At 43.6% G+C, this 21,492-nt stretch overlaps 1 protein-coding gene across 1 annotated transcript in view; it reads left to right on the plus strand.

Annotated features, from left to right (window-relative positions):
- gbe1a (glucan (1,4-alpha-), branching enzyme 1a) overlaps positions 1-21,492 on the plus strand; it is a 158,866-nt gene that overhangs the window by 32,835 nt on the left and 104,539 nt on the right. Inside the window, exon 3 of the mRNA XM_084074745.1 lies at positions 8,923-9,038. Within this exon, the coding sequence (XP_083930871.1) occupies positions 8,923-9,038 (116 nt within the window). The remainder of the gene's footprint in view (positions 1-8,922; positions 9,039-21,492) is intronic.

Here is a 21,492-nt window from a genome sequence, read left to right on the forward strand (position 1 = left end):
TGTGGAGGTGTGGGTGAAAGGGGAGAGAGAAAGACAAACGGAGAGAAAGAGTGAAGCTAGTGTCTGCTAAATAGTTCCTCACTGTATTTTAAGTGGATGGTGATGTGCAATTAAAGGCAATAACATAATCATCGCTTACATACTGTAACAACCCCCTAAACATCGACCAGCTGTTTTTAGTCGTTGTTTTCATTTCCCCCCCAATGCAGTCATTGCCAATTCCCCCCATGTGTATAGTCCCTGTCACTGCCAAGGCCTACCGTTTGGTCTTGGGGAGGGCGTATAGACAACCACATGTCTCCTCCGATACACATGGAGTCACCAGCCCACTTCCTTATACCTGACAGCCAGGAGCTTCACCGGGAGTGCATAACGCATGCAGAAGAACACACTATCCTCCCCAGTTCCGCTCCCTGGCGAACAGGCAGCCCCAACCAACCTGTCACAGTTGTTTGCGAAAAGCGAAGCAGGCTATAGGGAGTAAAAGGCCCCAACAGCCCCACAAGTTCCCCAACTGACTGCTAGGATCATGGGAGACATGGTATCCTCTCCCTCAGTATAGCCACTGTCAGTAAGGTGCCTTTGACCAAGGCTCTTATACCACATGAACCGTAGGGTCCCTATTCTGGGGCAAACGTTAGGCGGAAATACCAGATCTATAGGCTCACAATGTGCCGAAACGGGACAAATAATTGTGAGCAGACTGGCTATATCCAGGGTGAATTAGCTTGCAGTTGACAAAAATGACGAGGCCTTTAACCCTTTAAGACCGGGAACGCGTGTGTCATTTTAAGATGTATTTGGCTATTCAAAAATAGCAGATGTACAAGCTATGAACTTGTAGATCTGCTATTTTTTTTAAATAGTGATATTTTTTTTTGTGGCAAATCTTTGAACATATATATATTTTTAACACTCTGTTATAACTTCTGGGGTCCCTGGAACAAAACTATTTTGAGATGGGGGTCCACGGCCAAATACATTAACAAAAAATCTGTTAGTATTTAGAAGACATTTGTAGAATCCCCAGAGGCAAAGATTTGAGTTACAAATGTTTGCTTTAAAAATATATATATTCAAAGATTTGCACCAAAAAAAAATAGCAGATCTACATTTTTATTTCTGAATAGCCAAAGAAATATAAAAATTACACAAATTCTTTCTCTGTCTAAATGGGTTAAATGGTGTTCTCTCTCTTTTCTCTTACTTTTCAATAGACCTAACATAAGATATGATTATATTGACCATGTTCATAGGATGTAAAATGCAATGCTCTGAGGTCAATGTTTGGTTTCTAGCTGGAACTCCTGAGCGTTAATGTAACACTTGAGAGTGTACAGAAAAGAGAGAGAGATAGAGAGAAGTGTGTGTGTATGCGTGTGCGTGCACCAAGTTAAATTAGCACTGAGGATTTTGCTGTAACCACAGAGACAGTTTGTAACCCTGTGCGTTTAGAGCTCCGTTTTGAGCGTGTGTCTATGTCTGTGCCTAATATGCTGTACCTGTATGTGTTGTAATGGATGTGTGTAACTACATGTGCACTCTGTGCACATGCCTTAGTGTGTTTTTGTCAGGTTGAGGCCCCAGGCGGGGTTATTAAGCAGCAATCCTGCTGCCTCAGGCCACGTTAACACTGCCAGTGTCCCAACGGAGCCGTGTGTGTGTGTGTGTGTGTGTGTGTGTGTGTGTGTGTGTGTGTGTGTGTGTGTGTGTGTGTGTGTGTGTGTGTGTGTGTGTGTGTGTGTGTGTGTGTGTGTGTGTGTGTGTGTGTGTGTGTGTGTGTGTGTGTGTGCGTGCGTGCGTGCGTGCGTGCGTGCGTGCGTGCGTGCGTGTGATATTTGTACATGTTTGTTGAACAAACTGCTCACGTACAGTAGTCATATGCAAATTCATGCAGAAACAAAAATGTGACCACTGAAGGGGGTGGGGGGGGGTGGTGGTGCACAGAGAGACTTTATAATGACACAGTATCACACAAATACAAGGACAACACCTGCCTGGACCACAAACATTATGTCCTTGAGTGAGACCCCACCTACACGCAGACTCACACGCAGACTCACACGCGCACACACACACACACACACACACACACACACACACACACACACACACACACACACACACACACACACACACACACACACACACACACACACACACACACACACACACACACACACACACACACACTCGCACGCGCGCGCCACTCCACACAAATATCTATACACTATCGTACTGTCAACCTGGAGATGTCAAATTCCACTTACTGTAAAATCCTTTGTGTTAATGTACCGGTATCCATTTGTACAAATGTAGCCAATTGGATTACATTTGTGCACATGGTTATATTTGTACTCTCTCGAGGTTAAATTAACTGAGGGTTATGCTGTGAAAGAGGTGAATGAGCAGACAACAGGAAAGGTGAAGTGTGGTGCAGCTAAAGGCAGGATCTCTCTCTGATATCCAGGTGACTTTGCTCCAGGCAAACATTGATCGTCATCAGTGGGCTATCATGGGAATCTTTAACTGTTTTCCCACCTCCTCTCTGAGTTCCCACACATAAAATAATTCACATCTATCTATCTATACATTCCAGAAACCTGTGTGTGTGTGTGTGTGTGTGTGTGTGTGCGTGTGTGTGTGTGTGTGTGTGTGTGTGTGTGTGTGTGTGTGTGTGTGTGTGTGTGTGTGTGTGTGTGTGTGTGTGTGTGTGTGTGTGTGTGTGTGTGTGTGTGTGTGTGTGTGTGTCCCGGGCATAACTCGGGCACCGTCCGAACGATTCGACTTATAACTTGTCATCGATGACCTGGCGATGGTTTGAGCCAAGTGTGAATTTGGTCGGACGGACGGTTGTCCAGAACCGAAAATCCAGGAATGTCTGTAGTCTGTCTACCTGCGGGCCTGTCTGTCTGTGTCCATGGGCATCGGCTTCCCTCACTGATGAACCCAACACATCAGCTTCACGGATCAGCCAAGCTGTGTGTCACGTTTCTGCCTCTGTAATATAAGTGGTAGCGTGTACAATGGGACTATTCATTTACAGAGCAAGAGGTGACCAATCTTACAATAAATGCACGGAATCTGTGTACGTCTTTAGTTCACGTATCTCGAGAACCGTTCGACCGACCGTTCGACTTCAAATTTGGCACACGTGTCGCAGACGACCCAAGAGTCAGAGTGTCGTGCCCGGCGTTGAGTCGGTCTGAACAACCGACTGATACCGCCATTGTACAAAAGGCTAAAGGCGTGGCCCAAATGAGCCAATTGATTGGCATGGCAACCCCAGCCTAAGCTTGATTTGGCAAATTCCAAATGCTGTGAACCCAGAGTTGGTGTCGAGGTGTCCTTGAGCAAGACACTGAACCCCTAATTGCTTCGATGAGCATGTTGGTGCCTTGCATGGTTTCCTTCGCCATCGTTGTATGAATGTGTGTGTTGGATGAAGGCGCTATATAAAGCACCATTTACCATGTATTCTCCACAGATGTTAACAACTGCACATCGTCTTGTCCGTATGGCTACAAAAGGGACACAGACAGGCAGACGGTTACAGTGGGTACTCTGACATTCCCTATTTGCTCTGTTCCCTACTTGACTGGTACCCAACTGGCACCGGTCTACTTAAATCCACATCTAGCCTGTACTGTTTGCATAGCGTGTGTGTGTGTGTGTGTGTGTGTGTGTGTGTGTGTGTGTGCGTGTGTGTGTGTGTGTGTGTGTGTGTGTGTGTGTGTGTGTGTGTGTGTGTGTGTGTGTGTGTATGTGTGTGGGGGGGGTGTGTGTGGGGGTGTGTGTGCGTAATAAACATTCACAAAGTATGTGTGCGTGTGTGTATGTGTGGTTTTATTTCATATACTGTATGAATCTGTGTGTGTATACTGTACATGTGTGTATTATGCATTAGTGCAAATATTTGCGTATTTCATATGTGAATCTGTTCGGAGTGTGTGTGTGCGTGTGCGCGTGTGCGCGCGTGCGTGCGTGTGCGTATCCTACTGTGCCATCCACACATCATTCCACAGCTAAATGTTATTGCCCCAGCCAGAGATTACTCTCTTTATACCCCTATTACCAGCTGCTCTCGCTCTTTTTCGCTTCTCATATTAATTTCCCTCTCTCTCCGTCCGCTGACTTCTTTCATATGGTGTCCTTTTTTCTTCTCCACCCACCACCCCCCCCCCCCCCCTCCCCCCAAACTCCCACACCCCCCCCAGCTCCACCTCCGTTACCCCCTTTTTCTCCTTCTTTTTAATTCTCTGCTTCTCTGGGCAAGACAGTGGTGTCAACGGAAGGCTTAAAGCGTTGGTGTAAACGGGGTGAGATTGCATTTTGACACGCCGCATATTATTTCCCCTTCAATTTGTACGCGCCGGCAAGGAGGGACGTGGCGGGGGCCCCCCCACACCACCACCACCCCCCCCCCCCCCCCCACCCTTCTCTTCACTCCTTATCCTGCTGTCAAAAGGCGTCGCTATAGGCGAGGAAGGTCTATAATGGCCCGGCCGAAGCGCTCGGCGTTCTCTCTCTCTCTCTCCCGAGTCCCTCATTTCGCTATTCATTTATGCCGTCCTCTGCGCTGAACTGTAACCGCAGAGCTATAGCTAGCTGCGGCGGACCTGAGTGGGGAGATAGGAGGAGGAGGAAACTGAGGAGAAGAGGTGGTCAGAGGGAAAGTGAGTACAGGATGAGGAGGAGGCAGATTATGGATGACAAACCGATGTGGCCCCTGCACGTCCAGCGAGAGAAGGGGTCAGGCAATCTCGTTCTGTCCAAGTTTGACTTCGGCTCGATGGCAAAACTGCTCCTCCATGTCTCCAGATGAATTCACTCTCTATTGATCAGACAGTCAGCCCCCCAGCGGCATGGGACACACCATGCACACGCACACACACACACACACGCACGTACGCACGCACGCACGCGCGCGCACACGCACACGCACACATGCTGTATATATTATACACTCATACGCATACAAATCTCGCAACTTCCTTTTGTTAATTTAACACCCAACAGGGTTAAATTAACAATCCGGTGGACCATTTGGTTCCATTAGTACACTCTTGGGGTGAAATTAACGGAGGGTGTTACTGTGTATACTGTACACTGGCTCAACCCCTGAGCCCCCTTGCACACTATATTGAATACATAAAGCAGCAGTACTGCAATTATATTTACAATGAGCTGTCACTGTTTCCAAAACAACATTAGCAGTGTTGCACCGCCAGCCCTTAGTTCAGGGTTCCCAAACCATGTGCCAAAGTCCAGGTGCCTTGAGATGTACAGTATTATTATTGCAATATAAGCAACTATACAAAAAGTTACCATATCATTACATTGTGTTATTTCCCAAAACAATTAGTATTATTTGTATACTTTTTATTTGGCATTGATAAATAAAGATAACACGTTATAGAGGCTATTTTGCACATATATGAATGCAGGTGTGCTTTTAAATTTTGACTTGCCCTTTGGTCTTTTTTGGTCATTGGTGCCTTGGGCACAACATGTTTGAAAACCACTGCCTTATCCCACCACCCAGCCTAGCCTAGCACCCAGCCAATAGACCACTACCCAGCCCATAGCATAGCACACAGCCAATAGACCACTACCCAGCCCATAGCATAGCACACAGCCAATAGACCACTACCCAGCCCATAGCATAGCACACAGCCAATAGACCACTACCCAGCCCATAGCCTAGCACACAGCCATTAGCCCACCACCCAGCCCATAGCCTAGCACACAGCCAATAGACCACCACCCAGCCCATAGCCCACCACCCAGCCCATAGCCTAGCACACAGCCAATAGCCCACCACCCAGACCACAGCCCACCACCCAGCCCTTAACCTACCATATAGCCCATAGCTTAGCACCCAGCCCATAGCCCACCACCCAGACCATAGCCCACCACCCAGCCCTTAACCTACCATATAGCCCATAGCTTAGCACCCAGCCCATAGCCCACCATGCAGCCTATAGCCCACCACCCAGCCCTTAACCTACCATAAAGCCCATAGCTTAGCACCCAGCCCATAGCCCACCACACAGCACTTAAAGGACAACTTTGGTTTTTTACAACCAAGGTTTATATTTTAGCTTGTAATTAAAGTAAATAAATGATGAGTGTAATTTTTTTTTCATTTACTGCTTTCTATAGTTTTAGCATTTTTTGCGATATTTTTTACAGTGGGTGGGGGCATTCTGTCCGGTGGCTAAATATGCCTTTTTTACACAATAAAAAAGGTCCGGCTGTCTGAGATGGCCAGATGTGAGTTATTGGGGGCTAGAAGAGCTACTGTAAATAATAATAAAGAAAACGCCGGGTTATTGTGTTAAAAAAATACATATTTAGCCACCGGACAGAATGCCCCCGCCCACTGTGAAAACACTGTAAAAAAGATTGTGAAAATTGCTAAAACTATAGAAAGCAGTAAATTTAATTTTTTTAACACTCATCTTTTATTTACTTTAATTACAATCTAAAACATAAACATTGGTTGTAAAAAACCAAAGTTGTCCTTTAACCCACCACACAGGTATCAACCATTATGTCATTCCAGTTAACCTGATTCAGAGCTACAGCATGCTTGACTGGCTCTATTGCTGGAAAATGAATTTCTTCACAAACACTGTACTGTACACACACACACACGCACACGCACACGCACACGCACACGCACACGCACACACACACACCTCAACACTTGCACATGCACGTTTGTGCGCATGCACGCTTGGATGCACACGCAGGCATGTCTGATTGATGTAGTGTTTTTGAAAGTGTTTTATATTCTGCAGTATTAAAGATGTGTAAAATATACTGGTTTATTACAGCTCCATTTGTCAGGGTGTGTAAGCTAGAACGGTGTGTGTGTGTGTGTGTGTGTGTGTGTGTGTGTGTGTGTGTGTGTGTGTGTGTGTGTGTGTGTGTGTGCACAGTTTGACTAAATTGTTCTGGTGCTTCTCTTCCTCTACAGTCCTCTAAAGGCTGCATTTGCTGGGTTAGGAAACTTCTAATCCCCACTAACAGAACCACTGTGTCGAAACTTTCTGCACACAAAGCGTTGTTCTCTGTAGATTGGAACTTTTGAATTGTGTTTCTGTTGTTCTTTCTCTGTTGTACTTAATTACTTACTTTTGTACTGTTGTGTACTCGTACTGTACTTTTCCCTGGCTGTGTTTTGTGTTTTGGCAACCGCAATTTCCTGAGAGATAAATAAAGTTCTACTTGAATGTGAATGCTGCACTCTGGGACCAGCCACCACCACCCACATAATTTCACAGCCGTTGAGGGGCTGTCTTTTCACACTGTCTTTTCTCTCCTAGGAGAGATGGTAGGGAAGCTGTCAGGGAGATGGCATGGCTGGGACACAGAAGATAAAATAAAAATCTGTTTATTCAACTCGGAGACTGTAGCAATCTTGCGGTTAACCACGTGAACCTTAGCATCCCTATTCTTGATTCTGCCAAAGTAGATAATCTGCAAGCTCACAACATGTTGCAACGCACCGCATTGCGAGCTTGTAGGTCGGCTACATTTATTGTAGAGGGGGGGGGAAGGGAGGGGGCTTAGTATAGACCCCTGGGGGACTCCAGTCAGTGAAGTATATATGGGTTTAACCACTTGAACCCTAGAATCCTTATTCTATTTGTCGGAAGTAGCAGATCTACAAGCTCGCAATGTGTCGCGTTGCAATGTGTTGTGAGCTTTTAGATTGCCTATTTTCGGTGAAGAGATTTGGTGTAGAGCGGACATAGGCGACCCCGGTCAACTAAGTACTAGTTTACTGAGTATAGAAGGTTGAAGTTAAGGCAGCCTTATTGTGCAGGCTTACTGGAGAACACTTGGCTCCAGAGATGGGGCGCCTTAATAAATACCCCATCTCTGGGTAGCCTACTCTACTTAGTTTTAGCCCTTTGCATGACTCCTGCTGGTCTGAAAATACAGTAGGAGAGCTTCTGAAGACCCCTTTAGGACAGTCAAATCAATACAAGGAATTTGTGTTTTGTTTGTGGTTTTTTTAACTCCGAAAAGGACAAGTCATCCAAATAAATATAGATACAAGATAAGAATAAAAAAACCTTATCGACACTATGTTGATATTACACCTCCTGTATTTACTTCATCATTGCAGCATCTACATCTGACACTGCTGTGACAGTGTGTGCTGTACTTGACAAGCTTTTCGACAGGGTCAAGCTGTTGTGACGTCCTGCTTACTGCGTGGTCTACAGCAGGGGTTATCAATGTATCCGTCCGTACGTGGACAAGGGATCCGTGGTGAGACATATCCATGTCGGTGCGATCATTTTAAAATGTGTAGCACATTAACACCATGGCACATGCTGCATTGATGCCTGTATACAGCCATTATACAGTGGCTGACTTGCCAGTCTCCAGGTTTTCTACACCGATTGTAATTAATGCAGAAATACGATCATTTTAAAATGTGTAGCACATTGACACTATGGCACGTTAGGAGACCACTAGTTTACATTTAGGGCTAGGCTGGTAACTATTATAATTTTGTATGTCCATGGTCAAAATTTAGTTTTGAAAATGTCCATCACAAGGCAACATGGTGATATGACCCCTGGGTCGGAGTGAAGGGAGTTTTATTGTTCTGTGTGAGTGTGATTAAACAGTAAGATCTAAAGAGTTAATGGCCATTGTCTCAGTTATTGAAAAATATACTTTAACAAGGTTGTGCACTGTGACAATACATTCAGAATGTCAAATAACACAATAAAGTTGGAAACAACTTATTCCATTGCTGTCCAACCATATACTAGGTTTCACCCAGTCTTGTTTCTCTCCCCCACTCTCTCTTCCTGTGTCTGTTTAAGTGTATCTATCTGTCTGTCTTTTGTGTCTATATGTTTCTCACTCTCCTCTCTCTCTCCATCTCACTAGATGGATGGGACAGCCAATCTCACCCATACACCAAGAAGGAGTACGGCAAATGGGAACTTTACCTTCCTCCCAAGAGAGACAAGTCTCCTGCTGTGGAACATGAGACCAAACTGCAGGTGGGTACCTGCTGTGCCAGCCTAGTACAGAATACACTCTGAACACACTGCACACTGACTCTGTAGTGAATGTGCACTCCCATACAGTGCAACTTACAATGAGTGAGCTGACAGAGGGAACTGAACCATTAAGATAAGACTTTGTTAATACCTGAGGGGGAACCTGGTTATTTCAATAGACAAAAAGTACAATTAGGGAAAATGGGGAAAAAAATTTGTAATTATGAAGACAAATAAGTTTGACAAGTTTGAAAAAGTACAGAGAAAATGAGCACGGCTTCCGAATGTATGACGTCACTGGCCTCAAAGTACTATTGTAATGGGTAATGCACCAAGTTCTCAAAACAAAAGTAATTCAAAACAAACTGAGAAATACACTAGAGAAGTACACTCCTCTGTACTGTGAAATAATTGGCATTTAAACATTGTTTGTGTGGTGTGTGCAGACGTAGGTGTGAGGGCCGTGTAGCAGCCCGAACTCTAGACGTGAAGGCCGCGTACTTATATAGTATATCTCTGCTGTTGTGCTGAAACCAACTAATTTATATCCAAAATATTAAGTTTATTACGTTTTTTAGAACAACACAATACTGCCTCTTCAAAGTTGGTATGGTGACGTTATACATTGTCAGATACTTGAATGTGTCCTTCCTTATATTATCATAACTTTACCCAAATACAGCTCAAGTGGCGTTAGGAGATTTTTGACCATTAATGTGGAGATCGTTGTTTTGTCCATCATTGATTAGAATGACGAAATGAGATAATAAAAAAAAAAAGTTGGAGTTAGGTGGTTTGAACGACGGTTTGAGGATACAATGGAGGAGGCTTTGTCAGGTCAGAAGCACTATTAATACTTCACATTTGTTCAATATTTGTAAAACACACACACACACGCACACACACACACACACACACACACACACACACACACACACACACACACACACACACACACACACACACACACACACACACACACACACACACACACACACACACACACACACACACAGACGTAAAGGGTGTTCAATAGCACTGATTTATATGTATATATTTGTATATATATAAATATATATTAAAAAAACAATAAGAGTGTGCAGGAACATTTGTGAACCACTCCAGCTGGCTTCCCTAGTCTCCTCCCTGTCTCTCTCTCTGTGTTGTTCCATCTCTCTGCCTTCCATGACTGTCTGACAGGCAGGTGTTTTGGCTGCAAGGTGAGGAGGTGACTCCACTGGGAGCCCTCTCCCCAGTAATTGGCTGTCACACACAGCTTCCTAAAGTTGGCAAATCGGATTTCTTGGCATGTGGCCGTGCAGGGGGTAAGGGCAGGGATAATATGGGAGGGTGCAGGCTTTAACCGTGGGTATAAGTGTGTGTGCTTAACCTCTTAGCAACCCTCCCCCCCCCCCTCTCTCTCTCTGTTACAGTAGTTATCTGCCCTCTTGACTGCCTGCCTGTCTGTCTGTCTTTCGTTCACTCAACGCTCTCTCACCTCACGCCCTGACATGCTGGCTCTCGTGTACGAACCTTGTTATTGCTGAACCTCCGTCTGCCGCCTCCTCTTGTCGTCACCTCGTCCCTGTCACAGACTTAACAGCACAGCGGTATAGCTGGCAAAAAACGACGCCCCCTATTCCCAGAAGGAGCGAGTGGCGCTGTCCCTCCCTATTCCTGTGTCTCTCCGGCAACTGTCCTCCACCTAGTACCTGCACAAATCTACTGCAGTGCACTCTCTCAAATCAGATTAGTTTTTTTATTGTCAGGCATATAGTGTTACATTTGGTAACACTTTCTATGAAGCCCATGTCTATAATACATATAGTAGTATATGTTTATATAGTACAAACATACTTATAATACATATAATATGTTTAATTATATTAATAATCACATTATGAAGCATTTTATCATTGGTCATTTTATGACATATATGGTCAAGTATCAAAATTGATAGAGGGCGGGTCTAGTACTTCATAGAAAATCTACAACATGCTGGACACTCACAGACCTTTGTCTTACTATAATTTCATATAGTAATACTTTAATACAGTCAAGCACCTTGCACAGCGGGCGTTGCCGGGGTCAACAAAGTTGACAAAGCGCTGCAATGCGATGCGTCATCAGCGTGTTTTCAGGTTACAGTACCCAGCATTGGCCAGGTTCTTGCATGGTCCCTTCCTCTCCCTTCCTCCCTCCCTCCTTCCCCATCTTTCTCTCCCAGTCCCTCCCACCCCCTATCCCGCTCTCCCTCTCTCTCCTTTCCTCTTTCCCTCTCTCACCCCCCCCTCTCTCTCAGCCCTTTCCTAAAAACAACGATGCTTTGCGCCGATTTGCACTGCCCTGACCAGTGCATATATGGGCATATCATATGCCAATTTGCACTGACATCTGTCAGTTGTTTGGCGAGTGTTGGCGTTTGAAGGCTTTTGGAAGGATTTTTTAAGGCTTAAAAAATAAAAAAAAGTTTACTTTTAAAAATGGTTTTAATTGGGTGTACTGCATCTGCGCTTTGTTTTTGCATGCTGTTGTTCAACGCTCAAAAGTCCTTTTCACTCTTCGTCTGACGATGTCAGATCAACAATGATATTCCCCCAGACAAGTCTTTTTTTTAATTACTATTAAAATACTACAGGATCCACATGGAACAAAGGCCAACATGCAAAGGCAGAGAGAAACGGTGCAGACAATGAGTGCAATATATTTATACCCACAATCAAGACTGGAGGGAGGAGAAGCTGCCTGGTGCCATAGAATGTACAAAGGGCTGGTGTTTGTGTTTACCTTCCCACTGGGCTTGCTATTGACCTACTTCAACTGACAGGGTGAAAGGAAAGAGAGGGAGTGATGGAAAGGGAAAGATAATAGTCCTAGCATCCAATTGTTATAACCCAAATCCTAACCCAAACCCTATCCCTCAGCCATTGAAGCACTTTGGAATGATGGGGATTGATGGAGCTTTAAACAGGGACGTTCAAGGTTCACGTAGATGGGTTTTCACGTGCGTCAGGGGTGAGGACGGCCGCACCCTCGTTATTACACCTAGCATAGTCTATATGTTTATAAGAGAACGTATAGGTCTATATACCTATTCATCCATTAGATGGCAGTTGCGAGAGCATATAGCACAGGACAGTGTTGCCATGTCCGCTGATTATAAGCGGCTTGTTTTTCTGTAAAGTTGCTGGTAACTATTGGTCGTAGCGTTTTTTTTGGGCTCATTTATAAAGTGTAGTTGCTCATTTGGGCTAATTATTATTTAAACCAGTGGTTCTCAAATATGTCATGGACCCCCAAATTAATATGTATTTGTCCCGAAACCCACATCTGAAAATGTTTTGTGCCAGATTCGTGTTCTTAGAATGTTTCAAAAATCTTCCAAATATTCCACAGTTTATTTCAAGATTTTTTGAAAATAGCAGATCTACAAGCTCAAGTGTTCATGTGGCCTAGTCGCTTATTTTGGGCTTTTTTTTCATAGACCTGGTTGCTTATTTCTCTCACAAGATCTGGCAACACTTCTATGTGGGAGACACTATGTAGGCTAGCTGGCTAACGTACGGTGGAAGCACGTCGGGTTGAGTTCAGTCCGCAGCCGGACAGACAGAAAATTCGAGGAAAGTTTGACGGACAAAACGTGACGAATCTGTCTCCCCCTCCAGTCCTTATTTCAGCCCAAGGTTCTTACGTCGAGTATGTAGGTCACTTAAGGGCCTGCCATTAATCTATAAGATGTTACAATTTCTTGTGCACTCTCAGGGGCCTCTAGCACTTTAGTTGGGATTCGTTTTCATGGATTTGTCATCATTGACCTCAGTGACTAAGTTCTTCGCAAAGTGTCCACATTAGGAGTCTAGCTTCTGCAACAGGGCACTTAAATGACAATTTCACGGCTCCATGGCTAATGACTGTAATATGTTGTGTGGAGCTTTGGTCTTTGTGCATATTTATGGCAAGATTTTTCAGCTTCTTGGCATGTGATTGTGTCAAAATCTTAAGCCAGATTATTTCCTTTCCAGTTAGATCAAAGTCATTACCTGAATTCGTCTTCGGCATCATTAAATACTGGCAAATGCCGCTATTATTTAGAAACTGGCTAGGACACTGTATCTCTGCTGGATCAATGAATCCTTGATACTTTAACACAACAGCAGACCCACATCTTGCGCTGTTTTCGCAGAATGTTCGCCTATTATGACGTGGTTAATATATAAATATTGCAATGCACCATTTGCTGTAATCCTTCTCAGACAGTGAGAGTGTCTAGTCTGAGCCGCTGAATGTTCTCAGCGGTGCTCAGAGACCTGTGCCAGCCTGAAGATCAATATGAGCTACTTTGTTTTGACTTCGATCCAAACGGATACTCTCACTCAGATTAGTTAGATAAAAGTGAAGTGGCATGATTCCTGATTTTAAGTATACTGTATATCTGTTTGGGGGCTTTCGATATTCATGTCCCTCAATTACTGAGGTGCAGGGGTTGACACTAAGGACTCAGAGGCACTTGCCCGACGGGCAAGTACAGGTCATGTTCTACTTGCCCAAAGGTCATGCCCACTTGACCGAAAAGTAAATTGTCCATTATAAAATGATAGGTAAAATTTGAATATTTTTGTTTACTTTCTGGGGCTGTGCGATAACAAATGTCATACCTAAATGTGTATGCCAAATACCTACATAGCTATGAATATGACTATGGGTTCACACTTGTTATTTTATATTTTTAAGTGTAGCAACAGTGAAAACAGCACATTAGGTCAACGGTGCTCTTATTTTACATTCCACAGACCAGAAGACGGAGTGCTCTGGCCACGTTCAGGTGTTTAGACAGATATCTCGTGTTGTGTTTATAGATGGTTGTGTCCCCTCTCAAATGCGCACTTGCCCGGTCGGGCAACCCGAAAGCAAACTTCACCTGCCCGAAAGTTTTATTTACTTGCCAGGGGCAGGTGGGCAACCCTTAGTGTCTACGCCTGAGGTGTTTCCTATATTTTTGGTAGCTTGATAATGCAGATTGCAGAACTCAGGCCAGGGGGTAGATGGCAGTGATGTTTGATGATGATGTGCTGTTTATGATCATCCAATCTGGGAACCCATCGGCAAGGTGCCTACTGCAGGCAGTTCTCCCCTTGTTGTTTATGATGACATTACCTATTTACATAAGGATGTTGAATTGTTCTCTGTTTTTATTCATATTGGTACTGAATATATACTGTTGCCTTGAAACAGAGCAATTTATACTTGGATGCAGTTTTTTTTGTGATTGAGAAGGTCAGTCTTTTGACCGAAGACCTATCCTATGTATTTTATTTGTTATATATACAGTATTTATGTCTTGCAGCTATGTCTTGCTGTAAAACCAGTTGCGCTCCATGAACAAATAAAGTTGAAAGTTGAAGTTGAGAAGTACATCTCACACAGTCTTCGACCGCTGACCTTTGTATTGGGGTTTAGGTTACTGAACTTGGTTTTATTATTTATTATGGTTTTATAACACAAATGTTGTAAATTCTGCATGGTGCAGAACACCATGAGCATGCCAGGAAGGCAAGACAACACAACACAAGGATCTGTGAATAATAAGAGAAGGAAGCAAGGACAAGTAGCAGCCTGGGTGAGTTTGAGAGAGACAGAGAAAGAGAGAGAGAGTGAGCGAGAGAACGAGAGATGTGGAAATGCCGTGGGTTATTTGGAAAGCATCGTGAGCGTGTTTGATCCTGAGGCGTTTTCGAAGTATAAGCAGCCGTGAACATGAACATGTGGGATTATGGGTAGCTGAAATATTGCACACAGACGTGTGCACAGGAAATCCTTTATTATTCCTTGGTGTTTTCTCTGCTCACTAAAACAATATATTCTGGTGCCTACACACTGATTTGTGTGTGTGTGTGTGTGTGTGTGTGTGTGTGTGTGTGTGTGTGTGTGTGTGTGTGTGTGTGTGTGTGTGTGTGTGTGTGTGTGTGTGTGTGTGTGTGTGTGTGTGTGTGTGTGTGTGTGTGTGTGTGTGTGTGTGTGTGTGTGTGTGTGTGTGTGTGTGCGTGCGCGCGTGCGACTGTGTACGCACGCGTATAGTGTCTGTGTTTATAAGTGTATAACATTTGTGTGAGTCTACATGTACTGTATGTATGTGCATGTGTCAGTGCTGATGTGTGCACCGGAGATTTCACCTAAAGTTCATGTAACTTTGCGCAGAGCACCACGTGGATTCAGTTGTCAGTGGTGTGTGTGTGTGTGTGTGTGTGTGTGTGTGTGTGTGTGTGTGTGTGTGTGTGTGTGTGTGTGTGTGTGTGTGTGTGTGTGTGTGTGTGTGTGTGTGTGTGTGTGTGTGTGTGTGTGTGTGTGTGTGTGTGTTTGTAGAGGTGGTGCAGAACTAAACCTTTGAATCACAGGAAAGCATGAACAGTGTCAGAAGGTCTTGACTCTACTGTATATGCATTATGCACAAACACCAAGGTATAAAACCCCCACCCACCCGAGCAGTTTGTACCGCAGAGCCGATGATGCATGGGAGGAACAGGGTACATACTAGCTGCTACATTCCCATCATCTCCACTGAAGAGCATCCTCTGTGGTTGTTTTTGGATGTTGTATAAGTGTGGATGGGGAGTGGGAGTGGATATCGTATCACGCTGTCCTGGAAAAGAACTCACATGTGCAGTATGCAGAGCTGCCAACCTCGGGGAAAATGTACCACACTCGTGCGCTGTCGTTGCATGGCAGGAATACCATGTTGATAATTCTTCTGTGCTGATTTATCGGTGTGGTTGGATTTTCAACCAAAAGGCTTTGGTGGAACTTTTATGATTCATGTTTAGGGTCTGATGTTAACAGCGCCATTTCAATAAAAGGAGAGATCGAGTTGTTGCAAACGAAAGTGTTATTGAATAAAAGATAAAACATTTTGGCAATTAGACTCCGCTAACGGTTAACTTAAAGGGATATTTCACTTTCAAAAAAACTTTTGGTCATTTTATCATCTACTCAGGCCTTTGTGAACCCCCCATACATTTTTTAAGTTGCTTGATTCATTATTTAGATATTTGATATTCATTTTATCAGACACGCCCCCTTCCTATACAAACCCATTGTAACTTCAAACTCCATTTTAACCATGTTAGATTCATCAAAAACACCCGTCCTTGGTTCTGGTGACTCATCCTGCCCTCTTAACTCATTCACTGCCAGAATTATTTCTGGCCCGTTTGAACACCGCCAAGATTTTTCATTGAAAAAAAAAAGTACTCAGGAGCCGAGATAAAGAATTTTTAAGTTTTAAGTTAACAAGGAAGTGGATGGGAGTCTATATCTTCGAAAAATCATATCTCCTTGGTCTTTGGGTCAAAAAAAAAAAAAAAATCTAAAAAAAAAAAAAAAAAAAAAAAAAAATATTTTTAATTTTTTTAATTTTTTAAAAAGTCGTTTTAGTCGTTCTTGGCAGGCATGGCTTATGGACAGAAGTCGTTTTAGTCGTTCTAGGCAGTATATGAGTTAATGCGTGAGGGGGCTGTGTTTTTCCAATTACTCTTTTCATTTATTGTATTTAATGTTTTTATTGTATTTTATTTTTTTCATTTTCCAAAAAAAATATTAAAAATAAATGAAAAAAGTAATTGAAAAAACACGGCCCCTCATGCATTAGGAGGGCAGGATGAGTCACCAGAACCAAGGATGGGTGTTTTTGATGAATCTAACATGGTTAAAATGAAGTTTGAAGTTACAATGGGTTTGTATAGGAAGGGGGCGTGTCTGATAAAATGAATATCAAATATCTAAATAATGAATCAAGCAACTTAACAACTGTATGGGGGGTTCACAAAGGCCTGAGTAGATGATAAAATGACCAAAAGTTTTTTTGAAAGTGAAATATCCCTTTAACTCTAGACGATTGAGACAAGGTGGAGTTGGGGGTGGAGGTGGGTTGCTTGTTGCATGCTGAAAAGAGAATGACAAGTGTCAGAGTCCAGTCGCCTGATTGGTTGACTGCAGATTGGCAGATTGGCTAGAGGCTGAGCTGCTCACACTTCAAGCTGTGAATGACAGGATGTTTGTGAAGCATCCCCAGCAATAAAGATGAAAGTGTGGGAGAGAGATCTTCCTTATTGAACTTACTCTTAGAGCTACATAAGCCACCACCTACAGTATTACAACATACACCGTCGTGTGACAAAGTATAAACCCGGGCTTCATACACCACAATAGCAGTCGCATAGACGCGTTACTCCTGTTTCATTCTCACTACGGTTGCTGCTATGACACCTCAGAGGAAGGTTTCAAAAGTGTTATTACCTGAAGCTCCTTGGTGGCTGATGTCATTATAATTGTAATTGCACACCGGGCAAAATGCATGGTTTGGTAATGCTGAAATGACCAAAATGACCAAAAAGTAATGCAATGCTTTTTGGTATTGGGGAGGAATTTCTGGCGAGCATGGACTCTCTTCTTTTTAGTGACAGGAGGAGTACTGTGATCCCTCTCTTTGTCGTCTTCGTCGGACATTATTGTCTTTTGGACCAGTGCTACGGTAACGCGAAAGTGATGCAACAGGGCTCGCTGAAATAATAAGAATTATTTGCTACGCTGGTTGTTTATCACACACTAGTAGATTGGTCTCATAAAGAGACCAATCTATCAAACAATGCACAAAACTAGTACATAACATTACCAAACACATTTAACAATGTTTCATAACATTACGGTCACTTAAGTAGTTTGTACTTAGTTATTATTACAGTCTCACATCCCATTTACAATGCCTCTGCAGTCAGTGTGCCACGGTCAATGCTTTTCACGGTCTGTGTGTGACTGACTCTGTTTCAGTTAAAGGGACTACATCATGAATTTTAACTTTTCCTTCTTTTGTGTGTGTTTTTGGTCTCCCCTACATTTCTTCTATCCCAAAAAACACCCCAGTTTGAACACTCAGGCTTTCACAGCATATCTGGAGTTTTCTGTAAATTGGTTGCAAAACAGACCAAACTGATGTTCACCCGAACGTGACGTCACGTTTGGTACAATCCCTCCCGTTTTTTCAGAGGAGGGGTAAATACCGAATGTAGCTTCTTTTTATTTTATTTCTTATACCGCACCCATCCCCCAAATTGCGTAGTTTTCAGCAGGCATTTCGTACCTGCGTACCGAGACCAAGAATTGCGTAGTTTGTTCGCAAAATAAGTGCAGGTTGGCACGTATGAATACTGTATGCCTCGAGTCGGTTGCGAATAGAGAAAAAATATAGAGAGAGAGAGGGAGTGACATTTGAAAAATGGGGCGTGTTTTGTTGTGATGGATCTTGATCCCTCGGTCCATCACCTCCGATCCTCCAAAGCGCTCTCCTCTTTCGTCTGTCCTCCTCTTTTACACCCCATCATTCCTCTCTCCACCGGTTCCTCACATAAAGGTCACAGCGCTCTGTCTGTCTGTCTGTCTGTCTGTCTGTCTGTCCTGTCTGTCTTCGATTTTGACACCTGCCTCCTCTCCCAGTAATAATGATGGTTATGGGCTTACCTCCAGGCTTCTTCATATACCTCAGTTATCACCTCCGAAAGTGCCATCACTTCATCAGGAGCTTCAAAGTGTCGACGGGAGTGTGTGTGTGTGTGTGTGTGTGTGTGTGTGTGTGTGTGTGTGTGTGTGTGTGTGTGTGTGTGTGTGTGTGTGTGTGTGTGTGTGTGTGTGTGTGTGTGTGTGTGTGTGTGTGTGTGTGTGTGTGTGTGTGTGTGTGTGTGTGTGTGCGCGTCGTTTAAATCAACATTTATGAGGAAAATGCAGATATTTCAGAATTCCTGAATTGGCCATATGCTTCAGGCCTATATTTTATTGCCACACAGCTAAGCAGGTGGAATTGGTTTCCGTTTGACTTGTTTCAACTCAGCACATAAACAGCAGTAGGCAGTGGAGTAACCCCCCCCCACACACACACACACACACACGTTTTATACTTAACTTGAATTTTTTAATTTGATTCAATACTTGCACACTGCTTGTAAGTTATATTTACGGTTCACACATCGCTAAAGGAACTAGATCCACCATTACAAATAAAAGTGTCATATCATCAGTCATGACGTTCTTTCATCAGGAAGTTGTGTGTACCATTGATAGACGCGCGTCCGCACGCTTGCATGCACGCAGACACACACACACACACACACACACACACACACACACACACACACACACACACACACACACACACACACACACACACACTTTCTCTCTCTCTCTCTCTCTCTGTCTCTCACCCACTGCCTTTCTCTGTCTTCCTCTCTTGGGCGCACGCTGTTCAGAGACATTACGTAATTGCAACTATTCAAACTTACACATTTTGGAATTGCTTTCAGTTATGAAAAGTCATGGGTTTTGGGGGGGTTAGAGGATTCTGATTACCAAAAACTCTGAATGACTTTGAGCAAATTCTCTTTTATTCCGGATTGAAATGATTACGGTAGGTAGTAAACTTTACTCGCACACTGTGCTCATAAATAGTTTTTCCATTTCACACCCTAACCCTCTATTTTTAAGGACACAATGAAATGTATCCTTATCCACAGAAAAACATCTCGGGTATTGTTAAAGTTATATTTAACATTGCTTCCCATTTCTTAACATATCACTGTGCCATCACCGATACGTGGACAGGAAGACGGAGTCATTGTGCTGCCACGGGCTATGGGAGACAGTGGAAATGTTTCAACAATGCAGACTTAACTGTCACAAGGTGTAGCAGTAACATTTTGGAAGCAAAATGTGTTGGTATTCCCTCCCAGACAAAATAGCAAAAGGTGACCCAGTGGTCAAACATCGCCTTCTTTCTTTGAATTCCAGAAAAGCTCCATTCAATTTGTCGTAAAATCTGCAGTGATTCTCAACAGATACTGCCTTTTGTATTCTAGTTTCAGCCTAACTGGCTCAGATTGTATCCATGGCTAACAACTATCAAAGGAGCTGCTTGAGTTTTAAGTTGCACAATGCTGTGCCTTTTGCGAGTCAACGTTATAAAACGTCTAAGTCGCCGCCACGCAGAAGGCATACGGCCGCTTTGAAAAGAAAGCGCGAGGCAGATTCAACAAAGAATGTGAAGGCTAAAAGCCTGAGTTAGACTCAACAGTGTGCCAATCTACAAGCTCGTGTCGCAGCACGACATGTTGTGAGCTTGTAGATTGCTACAAGCTCTTTCCGATGCACGACCCTGGCACGCGAATGAGAATAAATCAGAAATCACCCGTAATGCTATTGGAGTTGCAGTGTGAGGAGGAAATGAAGGGGCTTCTCAAAACCGCCTACTCTATAGCGGAAAAGGAATTGGCTTATTGAAAAAGTGGTCATCTGGTTACATCCATCAAAGAGACGGAGTGTCCTTTCAAAAAGCGGAACAATGACGCATCAAGTTATGGAAGCTTCAAGCTACCTTAATGAGAAAGGTCTGTCAGAAATGCACCAAGCTATTGCAAGTACACTTGTGGAGGATGTTGACAAAGCTGTGCTAGAAAGTCCTGTTTTTTTCCACAGACGGAAAGTAACAGTTATGTAAGTACATTACATTTAAGTACCTTTCATAACTCATTAGTTATATAAGGTACATTACATAGATGACAACAAGATTAAAACATAATTGTTCCAGCAGACCATTTTTGAGGGTGTTAAAACTATTGCTGACAAGAATTTATATGGGGAAAAAAACTTGCAGCAGTTTCTACTGATGGTGCTGTTGTTATGACAGGATGCCGCTAAGGAGTTGTTAAAAAAAAGAACTAACTTGGAGCAGAATTCAACTCAGAGTTGCTAGGGGTGCATTGCACAGCGCATCGTCTTGCTCTTGCTGCTAGTGACGCAACCAGATCTGTCCAACAGGTGAAAAAGTTTCAGCAGGATTTCAGGGCTTTTTTTTTCTCTCTCTGTAACTCTGCTGCCAGAGGTAACAAGCTGCATGAATCGCAGAAACAGTCGGATGAGCCCCAACCAAAGTTCATCCAGCCACCTCACATATAGTGAGGTGGCTGTCAGTTCACAGTGCTGTGTCAGTGGTGTGTGGATCACTGAAACCCCTGAGAGATGTCCTGGAGCACATGGCCAACATGGCTCCAATACTCAGGACTCTGACAAAGGGTCCACTGATAGCTATGAGACAGTTCGAACGTGTTGTTTTGCGTCATCTGGCGCATCGTTTCACGTCAACGACAAATTTGTCCCACGGACCACCACATACAGTAGGCCTACACATGGAAAACTATTAGATTCACTCTGTTCTGTTACTGGCTCACCACAAAGGTTTGTTCTTTTACTGTACACTGGTGAGTGCCCAAATATTTATATTTACATTTTCTGATGACTCCGTCAGTGGGAGCCTTTAAAAGGACAACGAATGTAGTCATGGCACAATCATGGATGCCATTATCTGATGACGAATCCTACTTAAAGCTGAATATCTCAACAAAGGCCATGAATATCCTAA

Source organism: Gymnoscopelus microlampas (assembly GCF_963454915.1).
Source record: "Gymnoscopelus microlampas genome assembly, chromosome: 12".
Classification (NCBI taxonomy): Eukaryota; Metazoa; Chordata; class Actinopteri; order Myctophiformes; family Myctophidae; genus Gymnoscopelus; species Gymnoscopelus microlampas.